At 39.9% G+C, this 20,546-nt stretch overlaps 1 protein-coding gene across 1 annotated transcript in view; it reads left to right on the forward strand.

The window, feature by feature from the left end:
- LOC119294686 (inositol hexakisphosphate and diphosphoinositol-pentakisphosphate kinase VIP2-like) overlaps positions 1-20,523 on the forward strand; it is a 22,367-nt gene extending 1,844 nt beyond the window's left edge. The window contains exons 4-28 of the mRNA XM_037572927.1: positions 418-571; positions 960-1,030; positions 4,938-5,042; positions 5,714-5,806; positions 6,468-6,542; positions 8,951-9,036; positions 9,128-9,334; positions 9,420-9,519; positions 9,634-9,704; positions 9,861-9,942; positions 10,724-10,882; positions 12,071-12,113; positions 12,869-12,951; positions 13,997-14,059; positions 14,142-14,216; positions 14,723-14,848; positions 15,585-15,817; positions 15,925-15,969; positions 16,301-16,367; positions 17,029-17,100; positions 17,228-17,472; positions 17,562-17,619; positions 17,700-17,867; positions 19,943-20,017; positions 20,115-20,523. Coding sequence (XP_037428824.1) covers positions 977-1,030; positions 4,938-5,042; positions 5,714-5,806; positions 6,468-6,542; positions 8,951-9,036; positions 9,128-9,334; positions 9,420-9,519; positions 9,634-9,704; positions 9,861-9,942; positions 10,724-10,882; positions 12,071-12,113; positions 12,869-12,951; positions 13,997-14,059; positions 14,142-14,216; positions 14,723-14,848; positions 15,585-15,817; positions 15,925-15,969; positions 16,301-16,367; positions 17,029-17,100; positions 17,228-17,472; positions 17,562-17,619; positions 17,700-17,867; positions 19,943-20,017; positions 20,115-20,399 — 2,670 coding nt within the window. The 5' untranslated portion in view covers positions 418-571; positions 960-976 and the 3' untranslated portion in view covers positions 20,400-20,523. The remainder of the gene's footprint in view (positions 1-417; positions 572-959; positions 1,031-4,937; positions 5,043-5,713; positions 5,807-6,467; positions 6,543-8,950; positions 9,037-9,127; positions 9,335-9,419; positions 9,520-9,633; positions 9,705-9,860; positions 9,943-10,723; positions 10,883-12,070; positions 12,114-12,868; positions 12,952-13,996; positions 14,060-14,141; positions 14,217-14,722; positions 14,849-15,584; positions 15,818-15,924; positions 15,970-16,300; positions 16,368-17,028; positions 17,101-17,227; positions 17,473-17,561; positions 17,620-17,699; positions 17,868-19,942; positions 20,018-20,114) is intronic.
- The last annotated feature ends 23 nt before the right edge of the window (positions 20,524-20,546 follow it).

Raw genomic sequence — 20,546 nt, forward strand, 5'->3', positions numbered from 1 at the left:
TCATCTAAAAGTCAGCAATATCATATTATTAGCTAACATGTTCTTTGGTACATTTGAAGCACATGAACATGCTTGTGTTGAAGCGTCAAGAATAGTGACAGTTGTTTCTGTTGAGTTTTGACCTAAATCAGTTTCAGCTTGGCTATGTAACAGCTGTTTAATTTGATAGCCACTGACCATACCATAGCATTCTAAATATTGCATGTTCCTTTTTAACGCCCAAATATTGTATGCTATATGGCTATCACATACCATAGCATTCTAAACATTGATACCCACTGTTATATTGCATGTTACCCCCTTTCATTCGGTAACAGATTTTTAACAGTTTGCTGAATATTATTCATGTTTTCTTATTTACTCTTCTGTATTTTTCTGTGGAAAACTGACCTAACTGCCATCACTTTTATGCATAAGCATCTTGAGAAGTATGGAATTCCTGTACCGAATTATGCTCTTGTCAATAGAGAGTATCCGTACCAAGAGCTAGACCACTTCATTGAGCAAGAAGATTTTGTGGAGATCCATGGAAAGCGCTTTCTTAAGCCCTTTGTGGAGAAACCTGCTAATGGTAATGTTTCAATATTTATCAAATCAATTTCATTCTCTACACTGATATTTGCCACTTTGTCCTGAATTAGTTCTTAATGGTACTGGTGTAGTATTGTGCTGATTTTGCTGCATGCCAGAAGAAGTTTTGAGAGTGAACAAAGAACTATATATTCAATCTCTTTATTATAATACACATTATGAGGTTATTATTTGCTTATAACAAGTTAAGTTATAGAGTTATATGCCATGTGATTCCTTTATTTTTGTGTTTTTATTCAGGGGCTGTCCGTAGGACTACAATTTATTAGCCTATTGATTATACACATATTATGAGGTTATATTCACTTGAAATGACTAGTTATATACTTATATGCCACTGATTTCGTTTGTTTTTGTTTTTAATTTAGGCGATGACCATAGAATAATGATTTATTATCCTAATTCTGCTGGTGGTGGAATGAAAGAACTATTCCGTAAGGTAAATTTTTAAATCAGCATATCATTTGGATGTAGGTTGCTTATTACGATAATCTGTTTCCCATTGTTTAAAGCCTATCAACTTTCAAATGCTTTGACCTATGAAAAAAGATGAAATAATAATGTAATAAGATTACCCTCTGGATTTCATATTACCCAGGGCTGTCTATCCATGTTTTAGATGCTCTGAACTATGGAAATAAAATAACGTAATAAGACAATAATACTTTGGACAGTCAATCTTGAAGTTGTTTTGGGCTTTGGTTTTCTTTAATTTGGGACACTTGGGACCTTGATTTACCCAATTTATCTCTGTGATGGGAGTTGGGAGCATATCAAAATTTGGGTCCTTTGGAATAGGAAAAATGCTGGGGTTGAGATGTCACTTTAGGTTCCTACAACAACAACAACAACAACAACAACAACAACAACAACAACAACAAAGTCTTTAGTCCCAAACAAGTTGGGGGTAGGCTAGAGGTGAAATCCATAAGATCTCGCAACCAACTCATGGTTCTGACACATGGACAGCAAGCTTCCATGCACCCCTGTCCATGGCTAGTTCTCTGTCGATACTCCAGTCCTTCAGATCCCTCTTTATGGACTCCTCCCATGTCAAGTTCGGTCTACCCCGACCTCTCTTGACATTATCGGCATGCTTTAGCCGTCCGTTATGCACTGGCACTTCTGGAGGCCTGCGTTGAATATGCCCAAACCATCTCAAACGATGTTGGGCAAGCTTCTCCTCAATCGGCGCTACCCCAACTCTATCTCGTATGTCATCATTCCGGACTCGGTCCTTCCTTGTGTGGTCACACATCCATCTCAACATGCGGATCTCCGCCACACCTAATTGTTGAACATGTCGCCTTTTAGCCGGCCAACACTCAGCGCCATACAACATTGCGGGTCGAACCGCCGTCCTATAGAACTTGCCTTTTAGCTTTTGTGGCACTCTCTTGTCATAGAGAATGCCAGAAGCTTGGCGCCACTCCATCCATCCGGTTTTGATTTGATGATTCACATCTTCATATCTAAAGGTGTTCTTCTGAGACACCACGTGCCCGTCAAGGCTAACCACCTCCTCGTAACTAGGTATTGAAACTGCACCTCATGTCTCAGTTTTAGTTCTACTAAGTCTAAAACTTTTGGATTCCAAGGTTTGTCTCCATAGCTCTAACTTCCTATTGACTCCGTCCGACTATCATCGACTAGCATCACATCATCCGCAAAGAGCATACACCATGGGACATCTCCTTGTATATCCCTTGTGACCTCATCCATCACTAGAGCGAAAAGATAAGGGCTCAAAGCTGACCCCTGGTGCGGTCCTATTTTAATCGGGAAGTCATCAGTGTCGCCATCACTTGCTCGAACACTTGTCACAACATTATCATACATGTCCTTGACGAGGGTAATGTACTTTGCTGGGACTTTATGTTTCTCCAAGGCCCACCACTTGACATTCCGCGGTATCTTATCGTAGGCCTTCTCCAAGTCAATGAACACCATATGCAGGTCCTTCTTTTGCTCCCTGTATCTCTCCATGAGTTGTCGTACCAAGAAAATGGCTTCCATGGTCGGCCTCCCAGGCATGAAACCAAACTGATTTTTGGTCATGCTTGTCATACTTCTTAAGTCGTGCTCAATGACTCTCTCCCATAGCTTCATTGTATGGCTCATCAACTTAATTCCATGGTAATTAGTACAACTCTGAACACCCCCCTTGTTCTTGAAGATTGGTACTAATATACTCCGCCTCCATTCTTCTGGCATCTTGTTTGCCCGAAAATTGAGGTTGAAAAGCTTAGTTAGCCATACTATAGCTATATCTCTGAGGCCTCTCCACACCTCAATGGGGATACAATCAGGGCCCATCGCCTTGCCTCCTTTCATCCTTTTTAAAGCCTCCTTGACCTCCGACTCCTGGATTCGCTGCACAAAACGCCTGCTGGTATCATCAAAGGAGTCATCCAATTCAATGGTAGAGCTCTCAATTTCCCCATTGAACAACTTGTCAAAGTACTCCCGCCATCTATGCTTAATCTCCTCGTCCTTCACCAGGAGCTGGTCTGCTTCGTCCTTGATGCGTTTGACTTGGTCAACATCCCTCGTCTTCCTCTCTTGGATCTTGGCCATCTTTAGATGTCCCTCTCGCCTTCCTTCATGTCTAACCGCTGGTAGAGGTCCTCATACGCCCAACCCCTTGCTTCACACGCAGCTCGCTTTGCGGCCTTCTTTGCCATCTTGTACTTCTCTATGTTGTCTACACTCCTATCTAGGTAGAGGCGTCTAAATCAATCTTTCTTCTCCTTAATAGCCTTCTGGACATCATCATTCCACCACGAGGTATCTTTAGCTTCTCTTTTACTTCCCCTGGACACTCCAAACTCCTTTGAGGCTACCTTACGAATGCAAGTCGCCATCTTCATCCACATATTGTTTGCATCGCCTCCTTCCTCCCAAGGGCCCTCCTTAATTACCCTCTCCTTGAACGCCTGAGCTCCCTCCCCCTTGAGCTTCCACCACTTCGTTCTAGCGACTTTGGCACGCTTATCCCGCTGGACACTCCCTTCCCCTTGAGCTTCCACCACTTCGTTCTAGCGACTTTGGCACGCTTATCCCGCTGGACACGAATTTGAAAGCGGAAGTCAGCCACCACCAGCTTATTATGCTGAGGGACAACACTCTCTCCAGGTATCACCTTACAATGTAGGCACACACACCTGTCTTCTCTTCCCGAGAGGATGAAATCAATCTGGCTAGAGTGTTGACCACTACTAAAAGTTAGTAGATGTGATTCTCTCTTTTGGAAGAGGGTGTTAGCTATGATCATGTCGTAGGCTAGAGCAAAGCTTAAGACATCTTCTCCTTCTTGATTCTTGATGCCATAACCAAAGCCCCCGTGCACCCCTTCAAAACCTGTGTTAGATGTACCCACGTGGCCATTGAGGTCTCCTATGAAGAGCTTCTCGCCAATCGGTACACTCCTAACCATGTCCTCCAGGCCTTCCCAGAACTCCCTCTTGGTGTTCTCATTGTGGCATACTTGCAGGGTATATGCGCTGATAACATTGAGAACCAAGTCCCCAACTACCAGCTTGACCAGGATAATCCGGTCCCCATGTCTCTTGACGTCTATCACTCCATACTTGAGGCTCTTGTTGAGCAAGATGTCTACTCCATTTCTGTTTGCAGCCGTCCCTGTGTACCACAGCTTGAAGCCGGTATTTTCCACCTCCTTCGCCTTCTGTCCCCTCCATGTCCTCCAGGTTCCTACATGATTTTTTTTTGAAACGGATACATGATTTCAAAACACAGGGGCTTTGCAGGTGATGCCTTTGGATGGTGCACAACAAATAAACACATGAATTTTGGAGGATTTGTGTGAATGAGTGAGCGAGGCTACTGGTTTTATAAATTACTCCCTCTGTCCCATAATATAAGATGTTTTGCAAACTAACATAGCTTGCAAAAACGTCTTATATTGTGGGACGGAGGGAGTATTTATTTGGGTATCAGAGCCATTGTCTGGCCAGTTACCATTCATAAGTACTGCAAAAATAGGTAGAAACTCGAAGTGTTTGGTCATTTAAGGACGCAAACTCAATCCTCTTGACACTTTCTCCTTGACGAATATATTTCTATATAGATAAGCAATTTCCCTGTGTAGAACTGAAGTACTAGCTCACCTTTTGTCATTTTAAGTACTCCCTCCGTCCCATAATGTAAGACGTTTTTTCACACTACACTAGTGTCAAAAAGCGTCTTACATTATGGGACGGAGGGAGTACTTAACAAAGCAGAACAGGAAACTGAGAAAATTCCTTATGCCTTATGTATTATTTTTATAAACATTTCTTTTATTGGGATGCAAATTTAAACTTTATATTGCTGAATAAATGTAGGTTGGTAACCGATCTAGTGAATTTCATCCTGATGTCAGGAGAGTTAGGCGTGAGGGATCTTACATTTATGAGGAATTCATGCCTACCGGTGGGACAGATGTGAAAGTAAGATGCCTTTCTGAAGTTCTTGTGTTTATTTATGTATATCTTAAAGACATGCTCGCTGTCACTGCTTAGTTCTTGTGTTTATTTATGTATACTTTAATGACATGCACACTGAGTCAGTTTGGTTGGTGTCCTGGGCCTTTGGTGCCTGGCCTGGGTCATGCCTGAAAACTGCCTGACGAGCGTTTGGTTGATAGCCTCACGATGCCTGAACTAGCGTGGCCTGGGGACCAATTTTTGTACTTAGCCTGGTCAAAAAATGCAGGCACGTACTTAGCCTGGCTCAGGCGTCCGAATTTGGATGCCTGGCCGCTGCCTGGCCTCTACAACAGTTGCCTAGGATTATTAATTCGTACTAATGTAGCAGCTAGCACATGTGTGGTCCCCACTTCATCCTTTGCCACGCCAGGCATGAACCAAACAGCCTTATCACATGCGAGCCTGGCCAGGTAGAAAAGCACCATCTTTCCAGGCCTAGTCCAGGCACATATTTATCCCAGGCATGGACTTGTGGATGCAAACCAAACTGACCCACTGTCCCTGCTTAGTCCTTGCATGACATGCTTTGTCTAGTTGCAAGACAGTCTTTCATGACGTAAATTGTGCCATGCAATATTTACTCTACAAATTGTTTTTTATCTAGCTAGAAGTATTAAAACGTGCCTTTTCAGGTTTACACAGTTGGCCCAGGATATGCGCATGCCGAGGCACGCAAATCACCAGTTGTTGATGGTGTTGTTATGAGGAATCCTGACGGGAAAGAAGTAAGATATTACACTTCCATATCCTTTGTATAGTCTGGATATTACACTTCCATATTCTTTGCATAGTCCAGATTCAGATACTCTTTTTTTCAACAACGATTCAAATACTTCCTAGTTTATCTTTTGACTATCCATGGAATATTTCTTTATATGTTTATGTGAATACTGATGTAAAACTCCAATCTAATGTACATTTCTTTATGGAAACTTTCCCATAGATGTTGCTATGTTTGCCACTTAGCCCAATGAACGATAATATAACACATGTAAAGTAAAAACTAATAGGTCTCTGCTGAGATGTACACATGTCAGGAAGTAAACCTAGCTTACTGCATGGGGAGAGTGGACCCACAACTCAGGTTCAAGTCCTCACGGATGTGAACTTTTATTAGAGTTATCTTCCAAGAAAGGATTACATCTGCCAGATCAATATGGTGGTACTCTTCTCCAGCCTGGCCTGTGTTTTGTGGCACATGGTTGTTGAAAACTGCATTTTTGTGTTTGGCTACTTCTTAACCATTAGGTCGACCTTTTTGACATAATCTACTTCTTCCATCCCATGGACCCTGGTCCCATTCTGTTCAGCTTCTTAAATGATCCAATTTTCACTTTCCAACTGATCTTTTTTTTGGTTCTTATTTTCCTATGTTATTATTTGAAGGTACGTTATCCTGTTCTTTTGACCCCTATGGAGAAACAAATGGCAAGAGATGTCTGCAATGCTTTTAGACAGATGGTAACACTGCTTTTTGTTTCTCTTTATTTATAGTTGTCCCTGGAAATGAATAGCTACCCTCAATTATTATTTTATTTTGTCTGATGGTGAATTATTGAAGTCATGCTGTAATGGGCTTATGATCTTATCAGTTTCCTAAAATTTTCGTACAGTATTTCTCTAGTTGTTTTATAACTCGACAATCAAAATACATGGCTATATGACTTGTACTTTTCACTTTCTACAGAAAAGAAAAACCATATACTCCACCTAAAGCCTTATACTTGATTTCAGTTTCATAATACTTTAATTTTATAATAATTCAATAACTAATGGTGCCAAATGTTGTGCTCTTAATCTAATACTCCCTCCGATCCAAAATAAGTGTCGTGGTTTTAGGTTAAATTTGAACTAAAACCACAACACTTATTTTGGATCAGAGGGGGTACTGTTTTTTAAATGTACATGTATGCCATATGCTATTTTCAGAGTTTTAATGCCTGCTCATATCATTCTATACATTTCCTACTTAAGTTGGTGTCTCTTATCTCCTGTTTTCATTTTTCATTCTTGTTGGTTGTACCTTTAGCATTTTGTTTCTTATTCCCACTAAATTTATCATCTGTTATCTTTTTTTGTCTGACATGTTGCTGGGCATTGGACTGCCAGAAAGCATTTTGTTTCATCTTTTTTGTGGTTCTCTTTTATTTAAAAAATGGCTATATTTTTTCCTGATCAACTGGTCTTGTCAACTGTAGGCCATTTAGGAAAGGAAAAAAGTCCACTTCCCCCTAAATTCTAGCACAAGTTCACTTTTCATCAGTCCTAAACTGTAAAACTGTTTGAACTGCAACCTTGAACTATTGAAATAGTCCACTTTTCACCCTTAAGTGGTTCTAGTTTTGGTGACGTGGATGCCATGTGTCCTCCACGTCAGTGCCATTGATAGGGAGACACCGAGAGAGAGAGCTCTTGGAAACATGGGATTGTGGTTTCTGGGTTATGAAAACAAACACTACGGAACAAGCAGTCTAAAAAATTACAGCATTAGGATAAAATCTTTCACAAAAATACCAGGGAAGGAAGAAAAAGGGGAAACTGAGAAAAAATGCCATGACATTTCAGTGATGTGGCAATGAGTTTGTAGACTCATGGCATCCACGTCAGCCAAAACCACTTGTGGAGCCACTTGAGGTTGAAAAATAGACTGTTCCAATAGTTAATGGTTGCTTTCACACAGTTTTAGGATTTAGGGTTCAAAAGTGAACTTCTGCTAGAGTTCATGATTGAAATTTGGCTTTTCCCCTTAGGCAATAGGCAATCATGGTTAAACTAAATAATCAGTTTCATGTTTGGACCTTTTGACAAAAAACAACAAACCAAATATGACACTTAGAGATAGCGATGCAAGTTGGTTGAATCTCGCATACATGCCATCTTTTGGAAAGTCAATACGGAGTATTAGATTACTACAAAGCATGGATACGGCAGAAACTGCCGAATTGCCGTCCTAGTACGGGGGGATACGGGGACACGCATGGATACGCCGGGATACACGTATCCTGCAGTATCCCATCTTTTCCGAATTAAAAAGGGGGAAAGAAATCGGGATACGACAGATACGGTGTGGACACGGTGGGGATTCGGAAGCCAGCGTCGCCGCCACAGCCTAGGCTCGAGGCTGCAGCTGCCTGGACTCGCTTCTCTGGTCACCGGCTCACCGTCGCCGTTTCCCCCAAGCCCAGCTCTTCCCCCGATGAAGAACATCCATCAAGCAGAGAGGAAGATGGCAAGGCGTTCGAGGACAAGGAAGAAGGACCGGGCGGGGAGAAAGATGGGGACTGCAGCCAGCAGAGAGGAAGAAGATATAAACGGCGGCACAGTCTTTTCTTCTGCTCTCTGCAGCTCTCAGGCGGCTGGAGGAAACGAGAAGAGAACGACTAGAGGAGCTGACTAGTCTAGGGTTTCAGGAACTGGACCTTACATGGGCCTGAGTGGAGAGCTGCATGGGCCTGAGTGGAGGGTTCGTATGGACTATAGGCTGCCCCAAAGTCTTTTATCAATAGAAATGAGGCAACATATATCCAGTAATTCCTTTACAAAAAACATATATCCAGTAGAAAATCTATGATCTAAAAATTATCATTAAATCTTTATTACATGCTAGTATTTTTTTCTATATATTTATATACCCCGCCGTATCCCCGAATGGCTGTTTTTGAAAAATGCCGTATCCCGTGTCCCTGTATGCGTATCCCCGTCTTTCCGTCCCCATGTCCGTGCTTTTTAGTTAGATTATGTTCATATAGTATATGATTAGATGTTTTCTAAGTACGATGTATGCTGCTTTCTTCTTCTGATAACCATTTCTCATTGTCATAATATTTCTTAATTATCTGTCCGCTGAGTTATTGTGTTGTTTTTTACAGGTTTGTGGTTTTGATCTCTTAAGGTGCGATGGAAGATCATACGTTTGTGATGTTAATGGATGGAGCTTTGTAAAAAACTCTTACAAGTGATTTCCTTGATTCTCATTTTCATTACTTTTGAAGAATGTGTATGATAATGTGCGCTGAAACGTTTGGACAAACTTTTCTATGATTCAGGTATTATGACGATGCTGCATGCATCATGCGAAAAATATTTCTTGATGCAAAAGCTCCTCATCTTTCATCAACGATTCCTCCAACCCTTCCTTGGAAATCTAAAGCACCAGATCAGTCTACTGAAGGCCTTACACGACAGGGAAGTGGGATCATTGGTACATTCGGTCAGTCAGAAGAACTACGCTGCGTCGTTGTTGTGATACGCCAGTAAGGCTTTTACCACTGTTTTACTGTCATGAATGGTTGCTGTTAACGAGTTAGTGCTATATCCTTACATCACATATCTGTTTAGTGGTGATCGGACACCAAAGCAGAAGGTGAAACTGAAAGTTACAGAGGAAAAGCTTCTGAATTTGATGTTGAAGTACAATGGTGGAAAGCCAAGAGCTGAGGTATCCTCTTTGTTTAATCTCAAGTTTTAATTTAACCTATTGGTGATGTTAGAGAAAAAAAATCTTAACCTGTTGGTGCTCAAATTGTATGACAGTTTTGTGCTTTCCTGGCAGACAAAACTGAAAAGTGCAGTACAGTTACAAGACTTGCTAGATGCCACAAGACAACTTGTGCCACCAACTAGGTATCATGTGCTGGAAGAAGTAAATAATTTGTGTATTTACTAAATGGCTAAATTACTTAAATCTAACATGCTTCCGAACTTTCGGAAGTTCGATCTTTTTGTTTGTTCAACTGTACTTTCATGACAAAATCTGGAATTGTTTTGTGTATCTTTTAGGTCAGGTCAGGAGAGTGATAGTGATGCTGAAGATTTGGAGCATATTGAAAAGCTTCGTCAAGTCAAAGCAGTACTGGAGGAGGTGATGTCTGTTTATTCAAATCTGCCTGTCCATCACATTTGCTATGGTCATGTGACATGTTAAATGTTGGATATCTATGCTAGTGCAACCATACAAACCACTTCAGTTTGGTATAAGATAAGAAAAAAAAGATGGAAACTTGATAAAAGGATATTCCCTTTATTTCATATACATCAGTAAATTGTTTCAAGTTCAAATTCCTTATGTGCTTGGACAAACTTATGTTTCAAGTTCAATTTTTTTATCCAAAGTAGTTTGTTGTTCCTTGCTGTTGCTTTGTACTAGGTATGCCCCTTTAGACGGTTTTCATTATTATGGTATTAGCAAATGGATATCAGTAAATGTCCAGTGTGCTTCCTGTTAGCTAACTGCAGGAGTGCACTAGTAGTCTTTGCTGCCAATTCAGGATATTCACTCATGGCAGGCATGAATGCTACTTTTAAAAATTTAATCAACAAAGTTGTCAAATGTTTTGATCATTTCTTCCTTTCTGTCTCTCTGTATGACTTGCATGCTGTTGCAAGAACTATACATGCCAATTTGTTCACCTATTATTTCCCTGTTGTAAATGAATGAATACAATCTTTTAAATTGTCTTACATATCTATATCTGTATCTAGTACGAGAACAAGCTTACTGGAAAAAGAACACAACTGCTTGTACTATATATATGTATCCACTCAGTCTTCTAATGGATGCTGACTTATGCCATTGAGACGTTGCACTAATCTTTCAATGAACACCGAGAACTAATTACTTGTAGTATTTTCTGCAATTCTAGGGTGGGCATTTCTCGGGTATTTATCGGAAAGTGCAGCTAAAGCCACTTAAATGGATTAAAGTTCCAGAGCACAATGGTGAAGGTGAAGAGGATCGGCCAATAGAAGCCCTGATGATTCTGAAATATGGTGGTGTACTCACTCATGCTGGGAGAAAGCAGGTTTGTACTTCTAATTTTTTACTTTGTTATTCTATCTTCTGATATCAACTTTTTCTGATAATTCATTCGAGCTATTCATTTCCAAATGTAATTTATTATAACTAGCATAGTAACACCCAGTCATTCAGTACAGATGTTTAGAGGAATATTTTGCCTTTTCCTATGCTCTGTTACCAGTGGCAGAGCTAAAAGTTTTGTAAAGCCTGGGCACAATGCAAGCCAACTGACCACAGGGTCTCTTCTCTGCAGAGTGCAGAGAACCACAATCAACGATATTTGGATACACATTATGTAAATACATAGTTCAAAAAAACGCTAGGTGTTAATTGTGCGTTTTGCCACCGCCTTGCGCTTTTCTGACCAAAGCGCATGCTTATGTGCAGATTAAGCGCAGTTATGCGCTAGGCGTTTTGCTATCGCCTAGAGCCTAGGCGCAGTTAAGCGCTCGCTTAGGCGTGCCTTTAACTATGTGTAAATACAAGCTCTAGTGTTGAGAACTGCAAATCCATGATTGCTTTAAAGTAAAGGAGCAACTATTGTAATGGTTCCACGCCCTCATGCATGCTGGGCCTAGGAAATAACTTAAAAGCATTCTCAATACCTGCCACATGTTAGCATATGCAAGCACAGTTGTCATCTTTTTGTAGATTGACGTAATCTATGAGTTAGAGAAGTTCTTTTCCATTGTTACTTGAAGTAGTAGTACATTTTGGTCCATAGCTTCTTGTTTGGTAGATAGGGCAGCAAAAACTGTTGCCAGTCTAGCACAAAGACTATTTTTTGTCTTTCACAATCACTATAGTAGTCAATAGTGTATGCGACCAGGATCTTTAAATAATATTACTCTTATCAACCGCCATTTCTGTCATTTCAATTTTCAAATATTCTTATGTTCAGTGAGGCAAGCTACTTGTCAAATTTTGATATGATGGAAGAACAAATTTCATGCATCTATATTACTCCCTCCGTTCCTAAATACTTGTCTTTTTAGGCATTTCAACAAGTGACTACATACGGAGCAAAATGAGTGAATCTACACTCTAAAATATGTCTACATACATCTGTATGTAGTAGTCATTTGAAATGTCTAGAAAGACAAATATTTAGGAACGGAGGGAGTAGTATTTAGTAATCAACAATTCAACATACATCTATTGTAATGGCATTTTTCTTATGATCTTCATTCAGGCAGAAGAACTGGGAAGATTTTTCAGAAACAACATTTATCCAGGTTATTGTTCACATTCTTGTTGTTTCTATTATCTCGTGAAAAGAGTAAAATATTGGATATTCTTGAGAGAAAATATTTATTTTGGCACAATTTTGTGTGATCTCTAACGATGTCTCAAGAGAAAATTGTGTTGAAGGTCTGGAATTTGAGAAATGATGATGGTCATAGCTGAGTGTTCCTAATAATGTGTTCCTGTCTGCTCCCTAAACTTCAAAATCACCAATTCACCATAATGTGTTCCTGACCTTTAACTTCATGCCACTTAAATATCTCCAAGCCTCCAACAATTTTTCTTTTTAAAAATAGGGCAGCACGGTGCACGCAGCCCCCGCTTGCGCAGGGTCCGAGGAAGGGTCTTTTGTATGCAGCCTTCCCCTGCATTTCTGCAAGAGGCTGTCTCTAGGGCTCGAACCCATGACCTCATGGTCACAAGACAATGCTTTACCGCTGCGCCAAGGCTCCCCTTCATAGCTCCAACAGTTTTAGTTATAAAATATTCTAATATGGCAAGCAAGTTTAGATATAGGTGACGAAGGTGGGAACTTGGAATTAAGAGTAGTTGGTGCTTTGTTGGGGTCATTAGATGTCATGCAGCTTATAATGATCGTAAAACGGATAAGCGATCATAAAACTCCATTCGGCTTATTATATTTTCCAGTTGTTTTAATACTTATGAAACTTCTTTTGTCTTGCACTTGAATTACATTTCTTGCGCTTGAAACTGTTATTCTGACTAGTATGGAATCCTGAATCAGGGGAAGGAACAGGTCTGCTTCGCCTTCATAGCACGTACAGACACGATTTGAAAATATACAGTTCAGATGAAGGACGTGTTCAGGTAATTCTTTTAGCTGTCCTTTTCAATCCATAGCACCTTTGAAATCCTTTTAGATATTTTCAACTTAGGTTGCAAAAGTTCATGCTTCTTGCTATGTAATGGTGAGAACTCAAATACTTTGTGCTGTGGTAACTAGCTCGATATCTGTGTATGTTTAAACTACGAAAAGCGTAGGGCAATATGGAGATCCGAGCATCGCTCGGCTGGCTAGCAGTGTGAGTGCGCATGCTGTCCACTCGCAGTTGAGACCTAGCAGGGTTCATGATGTTGTCTTGTAGTTTCTTCTGTAATAAAATGCTACTTGCGGCTGGTCCCTGGGTGGTCTCATTTTAAATCTGAAGGTGAGACTTTAGCAGTCAGGTATCTAGAAAAGGAACTTTGGGCCTCCTGGGTTGGCTCTCCTGGAGGAAGTTTGCCTCGAGCAAAATGTTGAGTGTGCCAAAGCTGATGTTGTCACTGGTGACAATAGTGAAGAGAGTATGGGAAAAGCTTGATTTTTTTATTTCTTGTTCCTGGTATTTTCAGTAACATTCATGGCAGCATGAGATGCCCTAATAATAGTAGGCATGTTACGCTATTTGGGGTGCCGATGTTGGTGAAGAAGACTAGGGCGTCGGGGCAGGAGGAAGACTGAGCAGATCCCCTCATGGATCCTTCTGCCGAGCAGCTCCTTTTTCTCTTTCGATATCGTCCTTATTTTCTTTCGCTTATGTTAAGTGTATCTTCTAAAGGGGAGCCTTGGCGCAGTGGTAAAAGCTGTTGCGTTGTGACCATGAGGTCATGGGTTCAAGTCCTGGAAACAGCCTCTTACAGAAATGTAGGGAAAGGCTGCGTAAAATAGATCCAAAGTGGTTGGACCCTTCCCCGGATCCTGCGCAAGTGGGAGCTACATGCACCGGGCTGCCCTTTTTTATGTTAAGTGTATCTTCTGTCTAGGACTGGGGTTTGAGCAACTCATTTCAAAATACATATTGGCATGCATAATTTTTTCTCATATGCTAATAGTCAATCCTGATTCATTTGTTTCTGATGGTGTACATGTCAGATGTCTGCTGCAGCATTTGCGAAAGGTCTTCTTGACTTGGAAGGGCAACTAACTCCCATACTGGTCTGTTGCTTGTTTTCTAGCTGATTCATTTGTTCCTTAATTTCACCTCTCTCAAATTTATCTTTTGTATTAACATTTTCAGGTCTCTCTAGTAAGTAAAGATTCGTCTATGCTAGATGGATTGGAAGATGCTAGCATTGAGATGGATGAAGCTAAGGTTTGCTTTCAAAATTTGATATAAACACTGTATTTTTCACCTGGGTTCAAGTGGGTGTCTAGAGTTCCCGGGAAAAGGCAGCACATGCACAGTTATGTCACTATTTGTTTTTAGCTCGAGGCAGATCCCACCATGCCAAAGTTTCCACATTGTTTAGGTCTTGCCTTGGAACATATAGGAGATGATAATGTTGCCTCTTAAGTATGTAGCTTCTATGAAATGCTGTGACCACAAGCAGTTCTGTTAAATTTTCACACCCATGAATGTTGAATCTAACTGCTACCTCAATAATTCTTACTGTTGTTTGGCAATCTTCAGAAGCTCTGTGATGTGATATTCAGTCAGTAGTTATAGGAAAATCCGAAATTCCACTGTATTAAACTCGTATATCTTTGAAGAGCTAGCATGTTCCCAGTTCCCGCTGCCTCTTAATTATCTTAAATATCACGTGAGTTTTGTTCATCGTTTATTGTTAGCTAATGTTCAGTAAACTGATTGCTTTTCAGGCTAGATTGCATGAAATCATCATTTCAAATGCCAAAGCAGATAATACCAATGGATCGGTGGAGTTTCCATGGATGGTTGATGGTGCAGGATTGCCTCCAAATGCTTCTGAACTTCTTCCTAAGATGGTAAAGTATATTGAATGGATCTAAGATAAATCTTTTGTTTTAAACATATCTAGCATTATTCACAATATTTATCAATGATGTACTTGCTGTTCTGTTTTGAATAATTCATGATGAAAAATATTTTGTCACTTTTTTAATTGTACTATAAGTCATAATGATGCAAACAATATTTTTATGAGTTGCCTCAATAAGATATCAAGAAGTCTGGGTAGGTCTTCTGCCATTCAAATAATTTTAAGAATATTTGTTTGGTGACACCCAAAGCTCACTACTATAGATTCATCACACCCAATGTGCCGACTCTTTGGTGGGATCATGAAGATAACCAGTCTAAGCTAAGCAAATGAAAGTTTAGAATTTGTGGCGGTGCAGTGCACTATGTAACAGCTGTCTGCTGGTGAGTTGGCATGTAGGTCTACTATCAGTCTGTTGCCTAAGTGCAGGGTGTGCTGTCATATGGAGTTAGGGATGCACACACAACTTCTGTCTTAATTGCATCAACATCACACAATTATTTCGAAAATTCTTGCACATAATTAAATTTGTTAGTTCCTGTCTTTGTGTGTGTTAGTTCCCGTCTTTGTGTGTGTTAGTTCCCGTCTTTGTGTGTGTTATAGTCGATCCCTGTAGGGTTTCAGTACAAAAAATGTTTGGTTTCAGTCCTACATAAAATTTCTAAGCCGCATACTTTTTTTTATGTTGCAACTAATGTCTCTCCTTATTGTACATTGATTAGGCCAAGTTGACGAAACAAGTTACTGCACAAGTCAAGCTGCTTGCTGAAGGCGAAGAGGAGAAGCTTGCGCTGACAAGCTCATTTTCTAGATACGACCAAGCAAAGGCTCTTGGGAAAACAACAATTGATGTTGCTCGTATTGCTGCTGGTTTACCTTGTGGTAGTGAAAGCTTCCTCTTGATGTTTGCTCGATGGAAAAAACTTGAGAGAGATTTATATAATGAAAGAAAGGAGTGAGTAAAGTGTTTCACCTTCAGAATTTTTCTTGATGTTGTAAATCATTTTTTGAGTTTTCTTTTGAGTTTATTTCACTCATGGTGCTTTTTAAATCACTGTGCAGCCGATTCGACATTACACAGATTCCAGATGTCTATGACTCGTGCAAGTAAGTGATCTCCGTATTTAAGGAGGGCAAATTAACTTTTTCCCATATACTAGCTTGCATCCTTCATCCATTTGAAACAATCAATGCCCCTTCAGTGTATAAATGCTTAATATGACATGAAGATATCCATGGTTTAAACTTCCAAAACATAGAAACAAAACTAGCTCAACAAACTTCAGAAAGTTAGAAATTGATGTGTGTGCTGTTGTTCAGCTTATACATAATATGCTCATTTTTCCCTTGAGAATAATTACATCATCATCCTAATACAACAATCTGTAATTGGCGTAACACGTAAGCCTTACAACTGAACTACTGAATGCCATGACAGATATGACCTCGTGCATAATGCTCATCTCAATCTTAAGGGTTTGGAAGAGCTTTACAAAGTTGCTCAAGTAAGCAAGTTTACATTTTGTACTCTTCTGTTTGATATTTCTTTTGATTCTATATATGAAAGTTATTGATTAAGCATATATTTTGTATTTACATCATATAGCCACATTATTTTGATAGAAGCAACCGAGTACTTATGACAAGCAAAGCTTTGGGGATATCATTTCACCAAAGCTGTGAATTCATTGTTTTCTAGCCACAAGTTTGGAAAGGCGCCCTATTGTATCATTGTATTGGATAGAGCCTTGCCTGCTTACTGGAGGCACATATGTTGAATCTTTAAAATAACCATAATCATAGGACTGTAATGACCATTTCAATTTAACCGATGATACAATTCTTAAGTTGAAGTGATCTGTGAGCGAGACTACGTAACTACGTGTTTTAACATTCCTTCTCTTTCTTAGATCCATTGTAGGACATTCAGTTTCAGTGGCGGAGCTAGCTCCCGCCGACCCTGGGCAGTTGCCCGGTCTCAGCCGAGGAAGCTCCATACGAATTTGAGCCAATCGTGCAAATTTTGTTGGTAGTTTAATGGGCTAACGGTAGCTAGCTCAGTGCCTTAATTATTTGCCCAGGCTCTACGATAGTTCATTGACGTCGATAAGTTCTTTGGAGTGTTTTACATGTTCTTCAAACCTTATCTAACACTGATTCTTGTAGCTTCTTGCTGATGGTGTTATTCCAAATGAGTACGGGATCAACCCAAAGCAAAAACTAAAAATTGGATCAAAGGTTTGTTGTCAAGCTAGACATGCACTGTCTTTTTTCGTCATTGTAGAACATCGTATGCATACTATGCATACGCTATCTCCAGATGTTGATTTATTTATGTGTTCTTTACTTTTATTGGCTTTCCTAGATAGCACGCCGGTTAATGGGAAAAGTTCTAATTGATTTACGGAACACTCGTGAAGAAGCTATTTGTGTTGCTGACCCGAAGTTTACTGAAGATGAAGCTTTATTCCTACCAACAAAAGAAGTAGAGCACCAGCAAAAGATTCAAGTAAGAAATGAGGATGGAAGAAGATCTAGCACGACGAGTGAAAAGTCAATGGACCAAGAAGATGAAGATGATAGAGAAACTAAATACCGCTTAGATCCTAAGTGCGTGCATGTTTTTTCAGATTATTGCGACAGTAAGTTTATACTGATTTGCATACAAATTTTATTGTTCTAATAATACTTTATTTCAGGTATGCAAATGTGAAGACACCAGACCGACATGTCCGCACAAGGCTTTATTTCACATCGGTACACCAGAGCACTTCTGTACTTTGTTCGGATCATCATTTTGGAAATCCAAGTGCTGACTTGTGCAATTTCCCCACCAGGAGTCCCATATACACTCATTGATGAATGTCCTTCGGTATTGCAACTTGGATGAGTCTCTACACGGAGAGGATAGCCTTGTCTGCCAAAGTACTTTGGACCGACTACATAGAACCAGGGAGCTTGATTACATGAGCAATATTGTGCTTAGAATGTTCGAAAATACAGAGGTAAGGATATTTCTCAATATGTCTGTCAACAGTCTTCACCTTTATTATATTGTAATTATAATTAGGACGCGGAGTTTTGGCTCCCGGGCTCATCTGCACCCATGCTTAGAAAAAAATTCAAAAAAAATACTAGAAAAATTCAAAAAATTCCAATTTTTTTTGTGGTGGTAGATAATTTGATGCGTGAGGTGCGCCCCAAAAATCAACTCATTTGAGCATCTGAGCAGCTCTCGGCAAAAAAGACAAAATCAGGGTCTGTAAAAATGTGTACTGTTAACGCACTGTTTTGACCCGATTTGTCTTTTTTGCCGAGAGCTTCTCAGATGTCCAAATGAGTTGAATTTTGGGGCGCACCTCACGCGTCAAATTATCTACCACCACAAAAAATTTTGGATTTTTTTTAATTTTTCTAGTATTTGTTTTGAATTTTTTACTGAGCGGGAGCAGATGAGCCCGGGCTCCAGGATGAATTATAGTGCATATTTCTACTATTTATATGAGTTAGCATTTTCAAAAGATTTTGAGCTGAAAGTTTCCTAACCTTATACTCCCTCCGTTTTTATTTAGTCCGCGTATTAGCTTTGGTCAAAGTCAAGCTTTGTGAACTTTGATAAAATCTATAAACAAAAATATTAACATATACAATAACAAATCAATACCATTAGATTCATTATTGAATGTACTTTCACATCATATAGACTTGTTATGTTAAATGTTTATATTTTTTTCTATAAACTTGGTCAAACTTTATGAAGTTTGACTTCAGTCAAACCTAATATGCAGAGTAAATAAAAACGGAGGGAGTACTAGAATCAAATATTGTTGACCCTTTTCTTGAAAAAGCTATCTTACTTACTCAAATACTCTTGTGGGAATGAAGTATCGTTGATCCATTTTCTTCAGAAAGCTATCTTCAGTGCTCAAATGCCCTACTTGCAATACTCATGTAAACCTGTATTAACTACAATTGAGGGGAGCTTTGGTGCTTAACTAGGTGTTTTGCTTTCGGTCAAAATAACTCGGTTGTGTGGGGGGGCTGTCACTATTGCTAGTTATGTATGCAGCATGGAGTGTTGCCTGCCAATTGTCTGGTGCAGCGTCATTTCACTGATGGACTGAGGGGTGATTTTATATAGCATCCAGTGCAACTTGATATTTCTTCATTCCTCAGTCATGGGAAAACTACAACCTAATATACCATCTCCATTTGCTATGTTGGGATCTCTGTATTTCATCAGTATATGAAATTGGGCATCAAATCATCTATTGATTATATGCCAAGTGACATAATCTCTTCAGTATTTGTTATTTGTCTCACACTGAATTGGTGTGTCCTGAATCTTGTACTTTGAATTTGTTTGTCTTCTCTAAAGGGTATGTATCCAAGTGTTAGTTTTTGTTAGTATTTCTGGTTACCATTTACCTGGCAAGTCATTTTTCCAAATGAGTTAGGATTTGGTTATTTTTGAAATGTCATGAAAATGGTTATTTGATAATACTTTATGATAGGGTCATTTCCTATCAATAAGGTGTTATGTGACTAAGTAGTGGTGTCCCCTTGTAGTCTGACCCTTTTTGCCTGGAAAAGCCTTAGTCTATTTATGGTCTATGCATGAACGCTCTAGAACCGTTCCATTGCTCATGTAATGAAGTTGGGAATAGGATTGCTGGTAGCTCAGAATTCTGTTTATCTGATCTTGTGCATTGATGGCAAACCTACTTTCCATCCATATAGTCCTATCCTGTGCGTCATGTGTAGTGTCTGCAAGGATGGAACAATTGTGTGATGTGAGAGAGATCAATGTTAGTTGAAATGGTATTGGTGTCGATTCTCTCTTTAAATCAAGTGTTCCATTATATTCTTCACAAAGTGATAGCAATAAAAGTGCACTTTCTTTTTGGGTGTTTTTCCCTACTGCCTCTAGCTATACATCCAGCATGCCTATCAAAATGTTACTATACATGGAAAGTTGGTTGTAACATCCACAGAATATCCATATAGGTGCTCTTTGCCAATATTGGTATTATCCGTGTACTTGGAAACTTCTGATGCTCACCAAATCTACTATTTACAGGTTCCTTTAGAAGATGAGAAAAGGTTCCGGATCGAAATGACATTCAGTCGTGGCGCTGATCTCAGCCCTCTCGAGGTACTCACCCACGTCTCTCTATTCACAATCCAGAAGTCTCTGCTTGCTTCGTACTCCATGCATTCGAGGTTACTAACAGAACGTATGGTTGGTCCAGGACAAAACCAGTGAAACATCTCCATTGCTCCAGGAGCACACCCTGCCGATAATGGGGCCCGAGAGGCTGCAGGAAGTTGGCTCTTGCCTGACACTGGACAAGTTTGAGAAGATGGTGCGGCCATTCGCCATGCCCCCCGAGGACTTTCCCCCGGCTACTCCACAAGCCTTAGGATACTTCTCCAAGGGCGCTGGGGTGCTTGAACGGCTGGCTAGTTTCTGGCCTTTTCACAAGGGCACAGCTAACGGCAAAATAACCGAAAAGGCTGCGAATTGCCAGAAGTAACTTCATGTGAATATTCATTCCTCTTTGTTAACATTTGGTGGCAACACCATTTGCGCAATTTTGGTAACTTGGGTTCGTCTTCCAGAAACTGATGAATCTCATGTGTACTTTTGCCTGGCATCTTTATCTTGAGCATGATTGTAGGTA

Source organism: Triticum dicoccoides, chromosome 4B, assembly GCF_002162155.2.
Source record: "Triticum dicoccoides isolate Atlit2015 ecotype Zavitan chromosome 4B, WEW_v2.0, whole genome shotgun sequence".
NCBI classification, from domain to species: Eukaryota; Viridiplantae; Streptophyta; class Magnoliopsida; order Poales; family Poaceae; genus Triticum; species Triticum dicoccoides.